The sequence below is a fragment of the Planococcus citri genome, chromosome 4 (assembly GCF_950023065.1).
Source record: "Planococcus citri chromosome 4, ihPlaCitr1.1, whole genome shotgun sequence".
NCBI lineage: Eukaryota > Metazoa > Arthropoda > Insecta > Hemiptera > Pseudococcidae > Planococcus > Planococcus citri.
In genome coordinates, this window is record NC_088680.1 from 54,264,284 (window position 1) to 54,283,555 (window position 19,272).

The 19,272-nt window shown below is 33.5% G+C and overlaps 1 protein-coding gene across 1 annotated transcript; it reads left to right on the plus strand.

The window, feature by feature from the left end:
- Position 1: 1 nt before the first annotated feature.
- On the plus strand, positions 2 to 12,440 carry LOC135845972 (uncharacterized). Its single transcript, XM_065364881.1, has 7 exons — positions 2 to 296; positions 2,629 to 2,755; positions 5,469 to 5,565; positions 5,652 to 5,788; positions 11,395 to 11,588; positions 11,703 to 11,811; positions 11,952 to 12,440. Exons 1-7 carry the CDS (start codon positions 270 to 272, stop codon positions 12,422 to 12,424), a joined length of 1,164 nt encoding a protein of 387 aa, XP_065220953.1. The 5' UTR covers positions 2 to 269; the 3' UTR covers positions 12,425 to 12,440.
- The last annotated feature ends 6,832 nt before the right edge of the window (positions 12,441 to 19,272 follow it).

Genomic DNA, 19,272 nt, shown 5'->3' on the forward strand with positions numbered 1-19,272 from the left:
GAATGCATAATTTTGTAAAATAATTTCAAGCTCATAAATTTAATCACAAATTCATAAATTACATCGAACTTGCGCAACTGTAGGGGTTGTCATCATTAACTCCGCCTATACACGAACAAGGGGATGATGTAAATCTTTTTCGTTCATATTCACGTTATTAACTGTTCATCTTTCGTTCGGATAAAAAATATTTATTTTTGTGACAGGATTACTGAAGTTGTTGATTTTTTTTCCTCAAAATTATTTTATGCTAAAATTAAAAAGTTATTATGAATGCAGGTGTTGAAGTTACTGAGGTAAGTAATAAAATAATTTAGCAGATATTTCATAAAATAGGCACATTACGTACTTACCTATCATATTATTATAATAATAATAGATAATTCAGAAAAAAATTATGAACCTCATTCCCATAATTTTGATAGTTGAAAAAAATCACGCTAAGGAGAAGAAGTAAATTTTCTGGAGAATTTTCATTCAATTTTTAAACAAACGTTAATATTTTTATTCCTCAATGATTCATTTTTTTCGTTTTTTTAATTGACAATTTTTAATAACAATTTCATATGTGGTCAATTTTTACTTTCTAAGAGACAATTTGTTTTTATACAATTTTCTGGTTTATCAATTTCCTTTATTTTATGCCGAGAAAATATTTTCAAGATGAGAAAAAAAAAAGGAAAAATGTCATAAGTTCATAAAAGCCAAAATTGGGGTTTTTGATTTTTTTTTTACTGAAAATAATTTGGTTTTCAAACCGAATAAATTGTAATGAACTTTAACCTACTTACGTATTTATTTCGGAGACATATTAATTTTAGAAAAATGAATGGACAAAAAATAGGTAGGTATTTATACAATATAATATGGTTCTTTAAAAAATTTGGTTCCTTCTGATTTTGTCCGTACTTAAAAAAATTAACACCTATACGAACAATGGAAAAGTATGCTCTGGTGTTCAAATTTGTGAAAAACTTGGGTTTATATGGAGTCAAAGATAGTAAAAAGAATCAATTGGGAATCCAAACTTTCAGCAACTCAAGTTGGTTTTTCCACTTTTGGTGTATTGTACGTATGAAGTCAAAGGGTGTATTTTGGTAAAGGTATGGGTATAAATTTTACAAAATTTTTAAACTGAATAATTTTCAAATTTCTCTCTAAAGCTGTTATGAGTCAATTTGGAGAGTAAAAAATCGAATTATTCTCCATGTTTCGTAGCTACAAAATTATCGTTTCAATGGTTTCATGTTAAAAATTTTGGGAATTCGCTTTGTTTTTTATTAAACGTTGATGGAATATGAAAAATTTAGAAGCAAAAGTGGAGTAATCGATTAGGGGGGGGGGGAGATTAATTGTGTCCCAATTATCGAAAACACGTTTAAAAAAAACAAAAAACAAGATAATGATTATCCTATTTCTTTAAAAATATTATTGTGGATAAGGCAGCAGCTCAAATCGTAATATGGAAATTACCTACGATTCTTCTTTTTGAGGTGATGATCAATCAATCACTTGAAACTTTTCAAAAACCAAACAAATTTTTCGTATGTAGGTATTTTAAAAACTCCACATAACTGTACCTACCAAGTTAATTTTCAAAGGTTTTGCAAAAAAAAAACAAAAACTGAAAATTCAAAATTTTGGGAAATGTTGGCGATGAATTTAAAAAGTATTGCGCCTCCTAATTTTAAAAAAACACACCATCAAAAATCAAAAAATATTTCAAATCTGACACTCTCAATTTTAATCCAAAAATTCGACTTTTGATCAATTTCAACCCAAAGTATCCGAATTACTCCACCCACGTTACAAACTAAAACGACTCGATCAAACACTTTCTATCTAAATTAGAACTCATATCGGCGACATCATTTATGATTTAATCCGCAACAATTTCCATCTGTACAATTTGCGGCGCAATATTCGCATTTTAATTATTTCCGCAATCGCGGTAAAAATGTCTATGCGTTTGAAAGGTAAGAAAACCTGATAAGTGATTCAACACAGAGATAAAACCACCCTAAGTCGAAAAACAATTTAGGGAAATTTTTACATAGGTACCTATGCCATAAAGAGAGAATCTCATCCAGTACAGACGGAAATAGAGTAATCTCGGGCCGGATGCGTTTACAAAAATATAGAGGAAAATTTTAGTATAATTTAATTGCGGTTTGAAATAGTTGCACCATTTTTCACACCCTTGTCTTTATTATTATTTTTCTGTGATGCGAACAAGTCTTTCTGTCTACACGTGCGTTTTTGCCTTTTTAGTAAACAAAATATAGGTACCCTCTTTTGAATCAAATAGGTAGATCCATTCTTCGAATAGTTTTTATCTGCAATGAGGATATGACCATATACCATATCGTTAGCATGAATATCAAAAAATCTCTAGTCTGGACCTACTTGGACAGATTAATAAATTTTTAAAATTTTTATATTAAATTAATAATTACTAATTCATCATTAATTTATATAAATACCTATAATTAACTTTTTATGACATATTTTATTTCTTTAAAATTTAATTTAATTTAATTTGTAGATAGGTACCTACTAATTTTTCATAGTTTGAATTCAGTAATTATTTTTTAATTGCAATTTTATGTAATTTATTACAATCGAAAGGTTGAATTCAACTACGATGCACCCAATGCTTCGGATAAATGTCAATTTTATCAAGAAAATGCTCAAATGCAACCGTCTCAAGCAGCTTTCACCTTTCAAAAGACAACCCACCAAGTAAAAAATGATTGTAAGTATTTAGTACCGAGCTCGCTCTAGTACCACTGAAATTTATTGATTACTGATATTTAATTTATTAATGCATCTATACCTATTCATAGAACGAATTTTTTCGCACCCTTTACCCATATCACTAATGAATCATATGAATGTGGATTAGGTACGATATATGGGTACCTAACTTATCAATGGCTGAAAACCAAGTTGCGATGATTTTAACCTGTTATTTTTTGTTTTGGTTTTCTTCCATTATTAAAAACTACGCGAATATTGGTACAAATTTACTGATAATGTACATAGCTTCGAGCTATTAAATCTTTATTGATGTACGTGTATATCTTCTTGTATCTCGTTTCTCCATTGTTTGTTTTAAACAGAGATGGCGCGATTCCGATTTTTTTAAGGAGTCGTGAGAATCGCATGAATCCGATTCCGGAATCGGATTCCATTTTCGATTCACCTGACAGATGAATCGAAAAATGTGAAATCTGACTCTTTTCAAGCAGGAATCGCAAATGTAATATGATTCGCGATTCCGGTAATTTGATTCTCGCGACTCCTCATTACGATTCTCTAGACTCTCACAATGAACGAAATCACCCAAATTCAATTGAATGAAAAGCACAAATACAAAAAAGTGTAATTTTCATAAATATTCTTTTATCTAATTTTTGCCGGTTGGCGCTGAAAAGTCAAAAGTGGTTGTGAAAGTGAATCTGAATGATGAATTTAGAATTTATCATTGTTTTACTAATAACATGGTGAGTTGAAAATTTAATTTTACATAAGGTGCACCGGGGAAGTCAGAACGTTTTTTCACAATTTCAACTTTGATCAGCTGTTACTCTCGTACTAATGAACCAATATGGCTGAAATTTGGTATGTAGGTTCCCATACGGGATTTTAACCTATGGTGAAAATTTCAGCGCGATTGTCGCAGTAGCTTTCGCACAATCGAATAAAATGTAACTTGTTCTGACTTACCCCACTTTGGGGTAAGTCAGAAAATCTACAAAATTAATTGGTATTATTAGGATTCGACCCTGATCGATGCGCAATATGTCGAATAACATGTTTTCGAGGTCGTAGAATCCAAATCTGGAGTTATTTTTTTTGTAGGAGTGGGGGGTGAGGCATGGGGAGGGGGCAATTCTAAATTTTTCGTACATTATTGTGTAATTATGTCGATTGATATGTTTTCAAGGTCGTAGAATCTGAATCTGCAGTTATTTTTTTTGTAGGAGTAGGGAGTGAGGCGTGGGGAGAGGGAAAATTTCAAATTTCTCCTACATTATCGTGTTATATGTCGAATAATATATTTTCTAGGTCGTAGAACTCGAATCTGGAGATATTTTTTTTTTGTAGGGGTGGGAGGTGAGTCAAGGGGAGAGAGAGTAAATTACAAATTTTGCCTATATTAATGTGTAATATGTCGATTGATATGTTTTTGAGGTCGTACAATTCGAATCTGGGGTTATTTTTTCGCAGGGGTATGAGGCGAGGCAAGAGGAGAGGAGAAATTTCAAATTTTGCCTATAATATTGTGTAACATGTTGGTTGATATGTGTTCAAGGTCGCAGAATTCGAATCTTGAGCTAGTTTTTAGGGTCGAGTGCTATTCAAGTATCACCGTTTGGGGAGAGGGCCCCACACATGCGAACCTACGACTCACCTTCCACCTTCACCATAAAAAATGACTCCGGATTCGAATTCTACGACCTCGAAAATATATTATTCGACATATAACACGATAAGGATAATGTAGGAGAAATTTGAAATTTTCCCTTTCCCCACGCCTCACCCTCCACTCCTACAAAAAAAATTACTCCAAATTCGGATTCTACGATTTCGAAAACATATTATTCGACATATTACACAATAATGTTCGAAAAATTCATATCAATCGACATATTATACAATAATGTACGAAAAATTTAGAATTGCCCCCTCCCCACGCCTCACCCCCCCACTCCTACAAAAAAAATAACACCGGCGAGCCTTTATATTTATTTACTAATGTTTGTTAGAATGTTCATTTCATCTTCAATGCTTCATTTTTATGAAATTTAAGGAGTTGTGATGGGAATCTGGCTGGAGTCGTGAGAGGAATCTGGTTGGAGTTGTGAGAGGATCCTAAGATGAGTCGTGAGTGGAATCTGAATCGGAGTCGCGAAAGGAATCGGAATCGAAAATTACGATTCGGATTCGGATTCCTATATCTGGCGAATCTGATAAGCGGAATCAGGACTCAAAATTTTGTGGAATCACACCATTTGGAATCCGATTCTCAAGCTCCTGGAATCGCGCCAACTCTGGTTTTAAACGAGCCTCTCTGAAGTTTCCTACCGAGTTTTATACGATTCACCTGTATAGGCGTAGTTTTTTTTTTGTTTTTATTTTTCTAAATAAACAAAAAGCTGGATGAGCAAACAGATTACAAAAGTTTACTTTCAAATTATTTTGCAATAAAGAAGCTAGGTATAGATAATTTGGAGAATAAAAACCTTGTTGGTAATTTTTTTGAAAAAATTGAGGGGTTTTTCACAAAAATTCTGCAAGTGTACTTCGAGTGGATGAGAGGAGAAAAGAAGGTAAAAATATGAAAAATAATTTTTTTTTTTTTTTTTTAATATTCCTGTCACTTTTTTAAAAATTTATCAATCAAGTAATTTTATGTACCTAGGTACGTACAATATCGTTCAATTTTGGTAATTTTTGAGCAGGTTTATCGTTAAACGCATCCATAAAAGCTGAAAGATTATCACCTACGAATTATTGCCCATTTTATTCAACGAATCAAAACAACGAACACAATTTAAGGTAGGTACAAATTGATTCGAAATTCCTCACAATTCCTAGCAATCATTTCGTAGGTACGCCTTATTCTAATCAGACACACTTTACAGAACAATCACACCTCTTTCTTCATCATTACCGAGCACCAATTACCAGCAAATGAATTCTTCGTATTTTATTCGCCAAGAATGTATTCTATCGAATAGTAAACGAAGAGAAGACAGGATTAGCAAAGGAAAAGAATACGGTAAGCTGAAGAAAAATCTAATTAACAAGGTGTGGGTTAGGTATCCGTTGCTTTTATAGGTTATAGATAGGTAGGTACCTATACAATTGATTGTGAAATTCCAATTTCCATCAATTTTAAAATTCTGGCCTTGTATTTGGTGGTGTATTCTAAAAGGTAATCTTTTCTTTTCAATTTTTGAAAATTGCTTATAAGGGCGAAAATGTTGAAAATATTCATGTCCTGTCATCGTAGCCTAAGGCGTTTATTAAGTCGCCGTTTTTTATCATAACAAGTTTTCTTTCGTTTAATTCAATTTCGTATCGAAATCCTGACTGGAAATATAATAACGAACGTTGTCTGCTGTAAGTATAATCTGTTGATACAAATAGGTAGATGATATACGAGTGAAAGTTTGAATTTTTCAAAAATTCAAGTACCCTACATAGACATATTATAGCAGCATAGATACAAATGGTAAGTGGATGGATATATGTGTGTATGGCTCGTGAGACGAATCAATTCGTAAAAGTGAAACATTTTAAAACATGATATTATTTTGAGATTAAGGGGATACGGTTTTGTTTTGAAAAGATCTCCATGTCGGGTGTACGTATTCTTTACCCCATGGCCTCAGCCCCAATCTTGTACGCGAGATGTAAAAGAGGGTCAGATCACTAACGAGGAATAACAAATTCGTCCTATTTGGAGTTGATAACCCTTGTCTAATAAATTAACAATGGAATCATTATTGTAAACGAAATTTCGAGTGTTGTGATTTCGCGCAATGTTCTCGGGTTTATAAATATATTCGTATGACTGTGGTTCAATTTTTTTAAACACAATAAGTCTTTAGTATGTAGGTATATTTACTGAATTGACTTATGGGGGTTTAATTGCGAGTTGCTGAAAGTTTTTTTTTCCTATTCGCGATTTTTTTATGAACCAGTTTACAACTTTCCACGTGAACAAATCATAATTTTTATTATTTTATTTAATTCACGATTGCATTGCATTCAAATTTCATTACAAAAAAAAAAAAAAAAAAAAAAAAACTAAAAAGCTAATAATGTACCTATTTGAAATATAGGAAATTGAGTTTAAAATTTGTTTTTCTATTTTATTGCTCATCAAGTTCTTGGTGTTTAAATTTTTGTCTGATCTGATCAAATGTGGTCAGAACTACGAGTATGTTCAGATCTGCATGATCAGGTCTATCAAATCAGGTCTGATCAGTCGTCCACTCAAATCTAGTCAGATCCAATCAGGATTTCCACCATTATATCTAAATCAGGTCTAAAAATTGTTGTGTTTTAAATTATGAATTAGTTGGCTGAAAATTGCAAAATTCCGAATCAATTGCGAATTAATACTCTCTTACTCAAAATAGAAATTTCTCAAAAATTACCGGTATATCTACTCATCATTCGAGTTTCAAAAATATTGAGTAGGTACCTACATGAAAATAAACTGGTTGCATAAAATTTTTTTTTAGTTTTTTAGGTAGGTATGTACTTCTCGAAATACAAATTATTGACCCTACATGGGTATTTATGGAAAATAACGCAAAGGGTACACGATGATGAATTTCACCACCATATAAAAAACACTGGCAAAATTAATTTGAGATGGCCGATGGGTGGCATAGCTGATGTTGGTGTAGACATGTAGGTAGTAGGTACCTCGGACCTTACTGAACACAACGCACCACCTACAAGTCCTCCCCTTTCATTATATTTGGACAAATTACTGTTTATTGATTATTAAAAAAATCTTAATAGAATAATTTCACCTTAAGGAGGCGTTTTCCCCTGATCGTATCAATGAAAATCAATACGAAGAAGACACCTTAAGGTGAATTAGGTAGGTGGATAAGTATGGTGAATTTGCCCCCGAGAGCTGCAGGATTGATATTTGCATGAAAGGTGGGTACAATTGAGCACCTTCTCTCAGGAAAGTTTGAGACTCCCGCACCCCCCCCCCCCCGTTTTTGAGAAACCTCCCCTTTTCTGAAATTACAATAAAAAAAATTTCTCTGCCCCATGAGGACCAATTTTTTTAATTTTTTGGTATGTTGTAAACATCCATAAGAGGTATCCCCACAAAAATGTTCACCCCCCTCCCCCCATATTTCCCCCTCAAAATGACGTCTTTTAGCTTTATTTACCTGTTTTAGCGATGATCATGATTCGGCACAAAAATGGGAATAGCATTTTTAAGTGTGTTTTTGATCCCTAAAAACATATATTTTTTTCAAAAACAAAATTTGTGATGGGTCGTGGTCAAAAATTGAAAAAAATTACAGAGGGGGTAAAATGGATTTTGGTGTAAATGATTGTTTTTCGTAAACGAGGTGTCGTTTCCATAAGAATCGAACCCCCCGAACACGAATATGACGTCCAATTTTATGCTACCCTCAACCACACCCCTCCAGTGCCTCTGCCCCGCCTCAATTTTTACAATTACCTATATTAAAAGTTGAGCTAAGTATATATAATAATATTGGGGTCATTTTCATATGAATCAAACACCCCGAACACACATATGAAGTCAAATTTTATGCCACCCTCATCCACACCCCTCCGGTGCCTCTGCCCCCACCTCAATTTTTACTATATTAAAAGTTGTCGAGCTATTTTCATAATATTGGTGTCGTTTTCATATGAATAAAACACCCCTAACACGAATGTGACGCCCAATTTTAGCTCTACTCTCGTCTATCCCCTTCCAGGCTACAGCCAGCTCCTTAATTTTTACCATTTGAAACGCGTAAAACTATGTTCATAATGTCGGAGTCGTTTTGGTACGAACGGAAACCTCGAAACTATGAATTTTAAAGTTTGAACCTTGCGATGGTCATTTTTTAACTTCTTTTTAGTAATTTTTGTATGTCGTTGAGTTTTTAAATTTCAACCTCTGCGAAACATACTTTTAATAGTAATAACAACCCATAAGTAATTATTGGTCAAAGATTGATCGGAGGTGGCTAAAAAAATTTGCTGTTTAGGTGGGGGCAGAGGCACTATAGGGGTGTGATTGAGAGTAGCGTAAAATTGGACGTCATATTCGTGTTCGGAGGGTTTGATTCATATGGAAATGACACCAACATTATGAAAATATCAAAACTTTTAAAATAGTATCAATTGAAGTGGAGGCAGAGGCACCGGAGGGGTGTGGATGAGGGTGGCTTAAAATTTTACTTCATATTCGTGTTCGGGGGGGGGGGTTCGATTCATATGGAAACGACATTAATATGTACATATTATGAAAATAGCTCAACTATTAATACAGTAAAAATTGAGGGGGGAGGGGGTAGATGCACCGGGGGGTTTGAATGAGGGTAGCATAAAATTTGACTTCATATTCGTGTTCGGGGGGTTCGATTCATATGGAAACGACACTAATATTATTAAAATAGCTCAACTTTTAATTCAGTAAAAATAGAGGGGGGACAGAGGCACCGGAGGGGTGTGGATCAGGGTGGCATAAAATTTGACTTCATATTCGTGTTCGGGGAGTTTGATTCATATGAAAACGACACCAATATTATTGTATAGCTCAACTTTTAATATAATTGTAAAAATTGAGGCGGGGCAGAGGCACTGGAGGGGTGTGGTTGAGGGTAGCATAAAATTGGACGTAATATTCGTGTTCGGGGGGTTCGATTCATATGGAAACGACACCTCGTTTACCAAAAACAATCATTTACACCACAATCCATATTTTTACCCCCTCTGTAAGTTTTTTCAATTTTTGACCACGACCCACCACAAATTTTTTTTTGAAAAAAATATGTTTTAGGGGTGAAAAACACACTTGAAAATGCTATTCCCATTTTTGTGCCGAATCATGGTCATTGTTAAAACAGGCAAACGAAGCTAACAACCGCCATTTTGAGGGGAAAATGTGGAGGGAGGGGGGGGTGAAAGTTTTTGTGGGGATACCTCTTATGGATATTTGCAACATACCAAAAAATTAAAAAAATCGGTCAACATGGGGCTAAGAAAATAATTTTTATTGTAATTTCAGAAAAGAGGGGGTTTCTCAAAAACGGGGGGTCTGGGGGTCTGAAACTTTCGTAACGGAAGGTGCTCAAGGGTGCCCACCTTCCATGCAAATATCAACCCTGAAGCTCTCGGGGGCAAATTCGCTATACTTATCCACCTATAGCCTTTATTTTGAATTACGAATTACCTACCTAATTGTGGTTGCGAATTACAAAAGTTGGAATCACGAATCATGTACGAATTAGGTACAATTTATGCATTTTGGTTATTATAAATTAATTCCAGGTAACGTCATATAAAATTTTAACAAAAATTTTAAGAATTCAAAAATCATAGTAACTTTTTTATATTAAAAAAATAAAATTTTTATTTCTAAATATTTTTAGATTTGATTTTTATAATATAAAAAATTACCTCTGATAAGAGCTCCGACTTACTCAAAAAGTACAATTTGAGAATTTCAGATGTTTCCCTGGTTGTTAGCATCAAAATTTTACCTATATTTCGTATAAGTACTTAATATGTAACCTCAAAAATAAAACTTTGGCACCTCCTCCGCGGTCTTTTTTTTTTTTTTTTTTTTTTTTTAATAATCAATAAATTTTTGAGCAACATAATATTTTCTATGAAGTCAGAGAATGCTTAAAATCTCATCGGTCCATTATTTCATTCATTATCAACATCCGAATAACCAATATAAAAAAAAATCACATGATTTGTTCTCTCTTGAAACAACTTAAACTTCAATACAGCATGACAATCGAATTTTTAATAAAATGGAGCATTTTTCGTGATTGTATTTTTATCGAAAAAAAAAGAAAAAAAACCATCGCAATATTCAGTACTTACTATATTTTTTCTCCTCCTTCAGGTACACGTAGGTAAAGTACCTACCTTACATAAAAGGTTAAGAATTTCAAACGTAATAATAAATCCTCAACGGGAGATCACATCCCACTGCGCTTTCTTTAAATATTCTGCTAAAACATAATAGGTATCTTATTTTGGACGTTGACTTTAAAGTTAAAGAAGACGAAGAAGGCTACTTAAAAGCTTTCATTGCATTATTTACTCACATCAAAGATAGTTGTTTCAGGGGCTCGTAAAATGATTAATAATGCCGTTATTTTTTGCAAACGATAAAATAATGTTTTAAAATCGCCGAATAATTTTTTTAGTCAATTGTCTCGACAGGATAATTCTCTCGAAAATTTTTTTTATACCGAGATGAATTTTCGAATAAAAAATACGAGATGCGAATTTAAAGAAATACGACCAAATTTAGAATCATTGCCAGGTGCAGTTGTTTAACAAGGGGGATTACATTATCGTTACCCTTTTACATAGTACCTACTACACAACGCGATGTTCGGCTAAATTAACGAAAATGATTAATTAAAAATAAAATAGCCTAAACTATAGCGAAGAATAAAGTTAAATTGTAACCTACGCTAATAGAATATTCCACCTTTCTGCGAAAGATTATTAATATTAATTATGCATTAGGCTGTCTGCCATTTAGTCCATTGTCTTGGGCTGATCTTTTCTTCAAACTAATATTGCCATTATTTCTCATTATTTACCGACGTTCTCAATCTATATGCTGTTTATGCTGTAAAGAAAAATCACATTACGAAACCTGGTCAGTAATCGGTAATCAGTACATGGTTAATCAAAGGACAACCAATCAAAATCGACGAGGCTCTTTGCAACTTTGGCAATTCCTGGTATCGCTCCTAGATGATCCTAATAACGCCTCTTGTATCATGTGGACTGGCCGAGGAACCGAATTCAAATTAGTTGAACCAGAAGAAGTAAGATAATATATTTTATTATGACAAGGTGATTCTTATTAGTTATTTCATAGGTGGTACTTGGCAACGTAAGTCTATTAAACGCAAATTTTTTTACAAACTCTATTGTTGTAGGTGGCCAGACGTTGGGGAGCGCAAAAAAACAGGCCTGCCATGAACTACGACAAGCTTAGTCGATCATTGAGATATTATTACGAGAAAGGAATCATGCAGAAAGTGGCAGGTTATAATTTACATACGATCGATTCACGGTCGCAAATTTCGTTATAATAATTAAAAATATACGTGCTAATTTTCTAATATAAATATACCAATAGGTAGGTACCTATCTATGTATGTACTCAAGGTGCTCTTTTTCGCCAGGTGAACGTTACGTGTACAAATTTATGTGCGAACCAGATGTCTTATTTAGTATGGCTGCTCATCAACACAACGAAATTTTCAACTCCGAGTATATTCATAAGTTTAGAGAAGACACATGGACCGAATACGGAAACCGTTATGGTCCTGAGGTGATGACTTTTCACAATGGTGTTCAGTTTTATAAGTATTTAGGTCATAAAGACCAATCGCAAGATATTGCCAAACATGGTGTAAATTTTATCCCTTACAATGGTAAATATTTTGAAAAAAATTCCAATGATGAATCCGCCAACGATGTTAGAAGTGGAGGATGTAATTGTGTCAATTGTAGTAATTCGATAGTTAAATCAAATAATACTAGTGCTAGCGATAGCAATTATAATCAGGCGTTTTATAGCGAAGATTACGAAGCTAAGAAAGAATATGATAAATTTTTTTCCAAAGAAAAATATATTATTCGTGGAAATACCTAGTTTAAGAATTATTCTATCACAGGTGTACCTACTTAAGTAGGTATAATGATTTTGTAAATAATTATGTAACTTAATAAATTCATTATTTCTTTTTTTAATGTTTGAGAAATTTTTTGTCATCCATCAATTGAAAATTGAATGAAACATCTATAAGAATCAATTCTTGCAATGGAAAAACAAAATGCTTCAGGTGTTATTTTTCAATCTTTCACCACCACTGTGTAAGAAAGGAACCATTCTAAGAAAACGAGTTTATGTTTAAAACAAAAGTGAGCAAAAAGTGAGAAAAAGAATGAAAAAATGGAAAAAATATACTACCTACTTAAAAAATACCTGCTTACCTATCTAGATAATTCTTGTGACAAAATATGCCAAAATACTAAATCTAGGACCAAAAAATTCAAAATGCTGTGAAAAACTTGAAATGAAAACTAACAAAAGGTGAAAAATGATTTGAAAAAGTCCATCAAAGCTAAAAAAAAATGATGCTCTAAAATAATCATCACACTCATAACAAGTGGAATAAATTCCAAAAAGTTGCCAAACGTTTTTTTAACATAAAAAAAGTGATTATTGAAATTAAAAAATGGAACAATTCAAGTTCATGTTTGAAAAAATTGGATTGAATTAAATTAGAAAAAAAAAACAAAAAAAACACATTCAAGAAGGGAAATGCAAAAATATGTAAGTAAAGCAATTCAAAAATTTAAAGAAAAGTTCACCTCAATTGATATAATTATGTACTTTACTGACAGTCCAAATACACGAAACATTTTTCTTGCATAAAGAAACCAATTAAGGAAGGAACTTGAAAATTTTTTCAAGGAAATGAAAAAATAGCAGGCATGAAAAATGATCTTGTGATAGGAAAACCCCTTGTTAAAATCTTGTAAAATAAGGAAAAACTCTTGTTACAATCTAGTAAAATACAAAATAATCTATTATACGATTGAAAAAAAAATTTAAAAAGAAAAAAAAATGAAAAAATATCTTTAGTAAAAAACATTCAAAAAACCTAATTATAAAAATTTTGCAGAAGTTACAAAACATTATGAACTTTTTTCATTCTCAGGGGAAAGTGATTGCATCTGATCTGGAAGATCAATAAAATAAAAAAAGTCAGAAAAAAACTCAAAAAAATGAAAACAAAACTTTTAAATTGAAAGATGAATTGAAAAAATAATTTTATAACTATATCATGTCCTTACCATGAAGTAAGAGACTTGTTCAAATTTTGGAAATGGTATCGATTTTTAACCAAATTTTTGTAAAAAATATCCTAATAAAGGGTACCCCCGGATAAGATAGGCAAAATGCCCTTAACCTCAGATTTCGATAAAACTCACAGGGTATGTTTAGTACCCCCAAAAAATAATTTTGGGCCCATAGCCCGCTCCCCACCCCACCCCCCTTAGCCAGGGGGGCCAAAAAACGCGTTTTTCGGGGGGAAAATTCTGCATCAGCGAGTAATTGAGATAAATTTATTCTGTAAACGAATATAGTTAGAGGATACATGGGGGTATCTCCCTGAATTTTTTCAGAATTTTTCATCACATGGGGGGAGAAGGGGGGACAAAAGAAAACTTTAAATCGACATTACTCCGGAACGAAAAAACATACCAAAACGATTTTTTCGTCAAATATGTATTTTTAGGTGTACTTTCTATAGAAGTCATCACCCGGCCATTTGGAGTGGTGGGTCAAGCTCAAAAGCTCAAAAAACTCTCAAAAAACCACGTTTTTTGCGTTTTTCTCCAAAAATGTGGACAAATGGCGGAAATCGAAGTGCACCAAGTTGTTCAGCGTGAAATTTTACTTCAGAATTGAGTAATTGAAAATTCTTTTACACCGCGTGATCGTAAAACTACATGCGCAGAAGTATTTGTGCTTACATCAAGATAGCTGAAAGGGTATTCCTGGGTAAAATAGGTGAAATGCTCCTGTTCACGGATTTCTGAAATTTTGATGAAACATTGTTGGGTACCATTGAAAAAAAATGTCGGAGGCAAAAAAATCCCCCCACCCCCTCCCTTGCTCATAATAGCGAAAAAAGGGCCTTTTTCGGGAAGAAAAAATCCATGCTTCAACCAGTTTTGAAAAAAAAAAAATCTGTATTCACTCAAAATTTATGGAGGAGACAGTACATGAAAGTACATAGGTATTTGAGATTCTGCATCAATCTATGCTATTGCCATCAAAATCCAAGGCCACTTTTAGGGTTCTACTGAGCAATTGAAAAGTAAATCTTTTTTTTTTTTGGAGAGGGGGTATAAGTACTTACCTAGTTGGTGTTTTAAAAATATTTTCTTCGCAAAAGTTTCGCTATAATGACGAGAAAATATTGAAAGATAATATATTTCTGAAACTGAGGAAATATTTTGGAACGCAGTGATGCCAATATTTTAGGTTTCAAAGAATCGAGAAAGATTGGCAAAAATTCCTAAACTTTTGTTGATTTTTCGAAATTGACAAAAACAATTAAAAAAAATAATAGCATAGAATGGACGCAGAATCTCAGATATATTCATTTAGGACTGGGGCGATCGTCATTTTTCTCAAAACAAATTGGGTACAGGGGCTACAGTGGAAAAAAAACACTTTTCGAAAATACACCCACGTTGAGGGCACATGTTTTCCCTTTAGGGGCACTTCTGGAGCCAGAATTTTTCTGTACAACTTTCAACTCAAAATGACCGATTTTGCTAAAATTGATAAAAATCCACCCCGTTTTTTTTTTTTTTTTTTTTTTTTCTTTTCATGATCTACCCAATCTACTATATAGTACGTACTACATACGTAGGTAAACCTATGTTTTCAATGTAATTGGTAACTCACATAAAAATTTAATTATCATCACCAAAAAGAAACCTTTCTGATAGTTTTGAGTTTGATACCATGTACTTGAAAAGTAGGCTACTTGTAATTCAAGAAAACCTTGATTAAGAAGTTGCATGGCGTAAATAGAACTATAATGAAACATTTTTCACAAAAACTCTAATTTTTGGGCAACCCCTCTCCCAAATGTGACCGTTAGGAGGGTCCAACTGCAAATCAAACTTCATATTCGTGTTCAGCGAGTTCGGTTCATATGATAACGATACCCATATTGTCAGTCTACTTTCGCCCTAAAAGTTGGAGAGGAGGTGCCTATGGCCAAAAAATTGGAGTTTAAGGGTATACTCTACGGAGAGCGTTCTAATTCGACAACCGATCGAAATATGAAACCGATTTTTTCGTTATTTTCATCATTCGTTCGTAAGACTGCGTGTAATCGATTGAACGAATTTAGTCGTGCTTATGTCCCGCGACTCGCTCCCATCTAAACTTCAGATGGGGATTTCTCCGTGAATTTTCAGAATTCTTCCAATGTTTTTTCACCAATACTGATATTTCATCTATGAAATCGAGGGTATATGTAGCCATATTTTCTAATTTTGCTTTTCCAACAAAGATGTGAGCATCTAAAGTACCTCCATCAAATTCCCTATTATAGCCATTAAACGTCCTAAATCAAAAATATCTCGACATACCCTCACTTTTGAATGTTTTTTGAGCAAAATAAATCAAACCCTAGAAAAATCCGTTCAATAGTTTTGGCACAATCCCCGCCCAAAGTTGACCATTTTTCATCAAAAAATGAGAATAGCCTTAAAGAAGTTGGTTGGTTTTCTATTGTTTTTGGAGGCCAGCATCCAAAATTATGGATCGCTTTTTTTGGTGGTGCCGTGACACAAAAAACACAATTTTGAGTGTTTTTTGAGTTTTTGAAGATGGCCTACCTGGACGGAAAATTTGAAAAAAATACCAATTATAGTACTCGCATGCAGATACATATTTGAAAAAAAAAAATCATGTGTTTGAATTAGGATTGGAGATACGGCGGTTTCAAATTTTCTTTTGTCAATATCCCTCTCCTGGGGGATCAACAATTTTTGAAAAAATTTCAAGTTGCTAGAATCATACCTCCATCAAGTATTTTGAGTGAGTACAGATTTTTTCAAAACTGGTTGAAGCATGGATTTTTTCTTCCCGAAAAAGGCCCTTTTTTCGCTATTATGAGCAAGGGAGGGGGTGGGGGGATTTTTTTGCCTCCGACATTTTTTTTCAATGGTACCCAACAATGTTTCATCAAAATTTCAGAAATCCGTGAACAGGAGCATTTCACCTATTTTACCCAGGAATACCCTTTCAGCTATCTTGATGTAAGCACAAATACTTCTGCGCATGTAGTTTTACGATCACGCGGTGTAAAAGAATTTTCAATTACTCAATTCTGAAGTAAAATTTCACGCTGAACAACTTGGTGCACTTCGATTTCCGCCATTTGTCCACATTTTTGGAGAAAAACGCAAAAAACGTGGTTTTTTGAGAGTTTTTTGAGCTTTTGAGCTTGACCCACCACTCCAAATGGCCGGGTGATGACTTCTATAGAAAGTACACCTAAAAATACATATTTGACGAAAAAATCGTTTTGGTATGTTTTTTCGTTCCGGAGTAATGTCGATTTAAAGTTTTCTTTTGTCCCCCCTTCTCCCCCCATGTGATGAAAAATTCTGAAAAAATTCAGGGAGATACCCCCATGTATCCTCTAACTATATTCGTTTACAGAATAAATTTATCTCAATTACTCGCTGATGCAGAATTTTCCCCCCGAAAAACGCGTTTTTTGGCCCCCCTGGCTAAGGGGGGTGGGGTGGGGAGCGGGCTATGGGCCCAAAATTATTTTTTGGGGGTACTAAACATACCCTGTGAGTTTTATCGAAATCTGAGGTTAAGGGCATTTTGCCTATCTTATCCGGGGGTACCCTTTATAAGTTTCAGCACAATGGTGATTTTTATGTTTTATGACCTGGAGCCTGTTCTAATTGATCAAATAAAATCAAACTTGGGGAATGGGGTTATCTTGGAAGCTAAAATTGACCCCTGCAGTTTGGAGGGTCAAAGTTGAAAATTACAGAAAGGTAATTTTTTTGGAGAAACATAATTTGGCCCCAAATTGATGAAAATAGTCCAAATTCATACCATTGGTGAGTATTGCTATTGTGAACAACATATCCAAATTTCAGATTCCTATGTCATCCCCACCTAATGTAAGACGGAAAAAACCTGATTTTGACCCTATTTTGACCCCCACCTCACTGTTAAAATTACTCTAAGGAGTCCCAATGTCCAACATACAATGGGATGGTGCCACGTAAGTGCTTTTGGCGGGTTTCAACCTTCTAACCCTATTTCATCTATTTCCAGGGTCAAAAAAGTGGATTTTTTGACTATTTTACGTGTTTTTCGACCTTTAGGAAAGCCTATAGCCTCCCCAAATTGACCCAGAACGTCCAAATTTCCACAGTATATTGAGAAGATATACCTAAAGTGCTTTTTGCAGGTTTCAACCTTCTAACTCTATTTGACCCCTCTCCAGGATTAAAAAAGTGGATTTTTTTTGATCATTTTGCATGTTTTTCGACCTTTAGGAAAGCCTACAACCCCTCCAAATTGACCTGGAGGGTTCAAATTTTCACAGTACATCGGGAGGATGTACCACAAGTGCCTTTGGTAGTTTTCAGCCTTCCAGACCCATTTGACCCCTCTCCAGGGTGAGAAAAGTGGATTTTTCAGCTGTTTTCAAGTTTTTTTTTCAACTTTTAGAACACCCTGTAGCTCCTTTAAATTGACGTAGAGGGTCCAAATTTTCACAGTACATTGGGAGGATGTACCCTAGATGCTTTTTGCAGGTTTCATTCAGCCTTCCAAACCCATTTGACTTCCTTCCAGAATCAAAACACTGAATTTTCAGCCGAATTTTTAGCCAAATCGCGGAGGGACTTCGCCCCCCCCTCCGTGATTCGTCCTCTGGGTCAGTCTTCCCGCGAACATGCTAAAAGAACACTTTACGTCTTGTGAAGAAAAACCCAAACAGGAAAAAAGCATTGCAGCGGTTAGTTAAAATTTAACAATGTGATGCGAAACAATTTTTTGAAAAAAAAATAATAGTAATAAAAGTCCACAAAACCCAACAATATTTGGAAAAGATTTGCTTGAAAAAACGAAAAGAAAATTTGGATGTGAAAAATGACTTTATAAGGAATGAATAAAATGTCATCCCTATAAGTTGAAATGATTTTTTTCGTATTTGATGAAGTAGGTAGTGTCATAAATAGCAGCATATTTGCTAACAAAGGAGTTAAATTCAATTTATTGGATCTGTCAAAAAAAAAAATGAATAATGTAATCTGACCAGTTGCTGCATTTTATTTTTCGATTTTTTTTTCAAAAAAGGTTTATTTTTTATTAGAAAAATCAAAATTTTATCAAATTGAAATTGAGGCAGAAAGCTGAAATTTGCTTTATATCCTATTTTTAACCTTATAAGTGTCAGTTTGTAGTGTTTTCGTGCCCTTCTGAAATTTCGATTCAAATTTTCATATTCTATAATTGAAAAACTTTCGAATTTGAACTTCTGAAAAATTGACCAAAAAGGTCATAAAGATAGCGAAATTAAAATTTATAGATGCTGAGTTTCATTATAAACCTTTTTATGATCATTTTTTCGAAACTGAAAACTTGAAAATTTAGGGTTGAAGAGAAAGAATATCGCAAAAAAAAAAATTGGTAGGTACCAATTACCAACCGTACCTACTAAATCCCAATTCTCCTTTTAAAATGACAATTTTTTTTCTTCAAAAATTAATGTTTTCAATTTTTTAAATTTATTTTCTATATTTTTTTTCTTGAAGAACAAATTTTTGGTGTTAGTTAAAAATGAGAAACCAATTTTTAAAATCTAAATATGAATTTTTCAACTTCGAATGGTAGGTAAGTTCATTTTCCACTGTTCATTCTAGACCGTA

What these genes read in the sequence shown, in the direction of transcription:
- LOC135845972 (XM_065364881.1), top strand. Translation starts at nt 270, where the DNA reads ATGAATGCAGGTGTTGAAGTTACTGAG. An exon ending in CCACCAAGTAAAAAATGATT is followed by an intron (nt 2,756 to 5,468) that starts GTAAGTATTTAG and finishes ATTTTTGAGCAG; the next exon opens with GTTTATCGTTAAACGCATCC. An exon ending in AACAACGAACACAATTTAAG is followed by an intron (nt 5,566 to 5,651) that starts GTAGGTACAAAT and finishes CACACTTTACAG; the next exon opens with AACAATCACACCTCTTTCTT.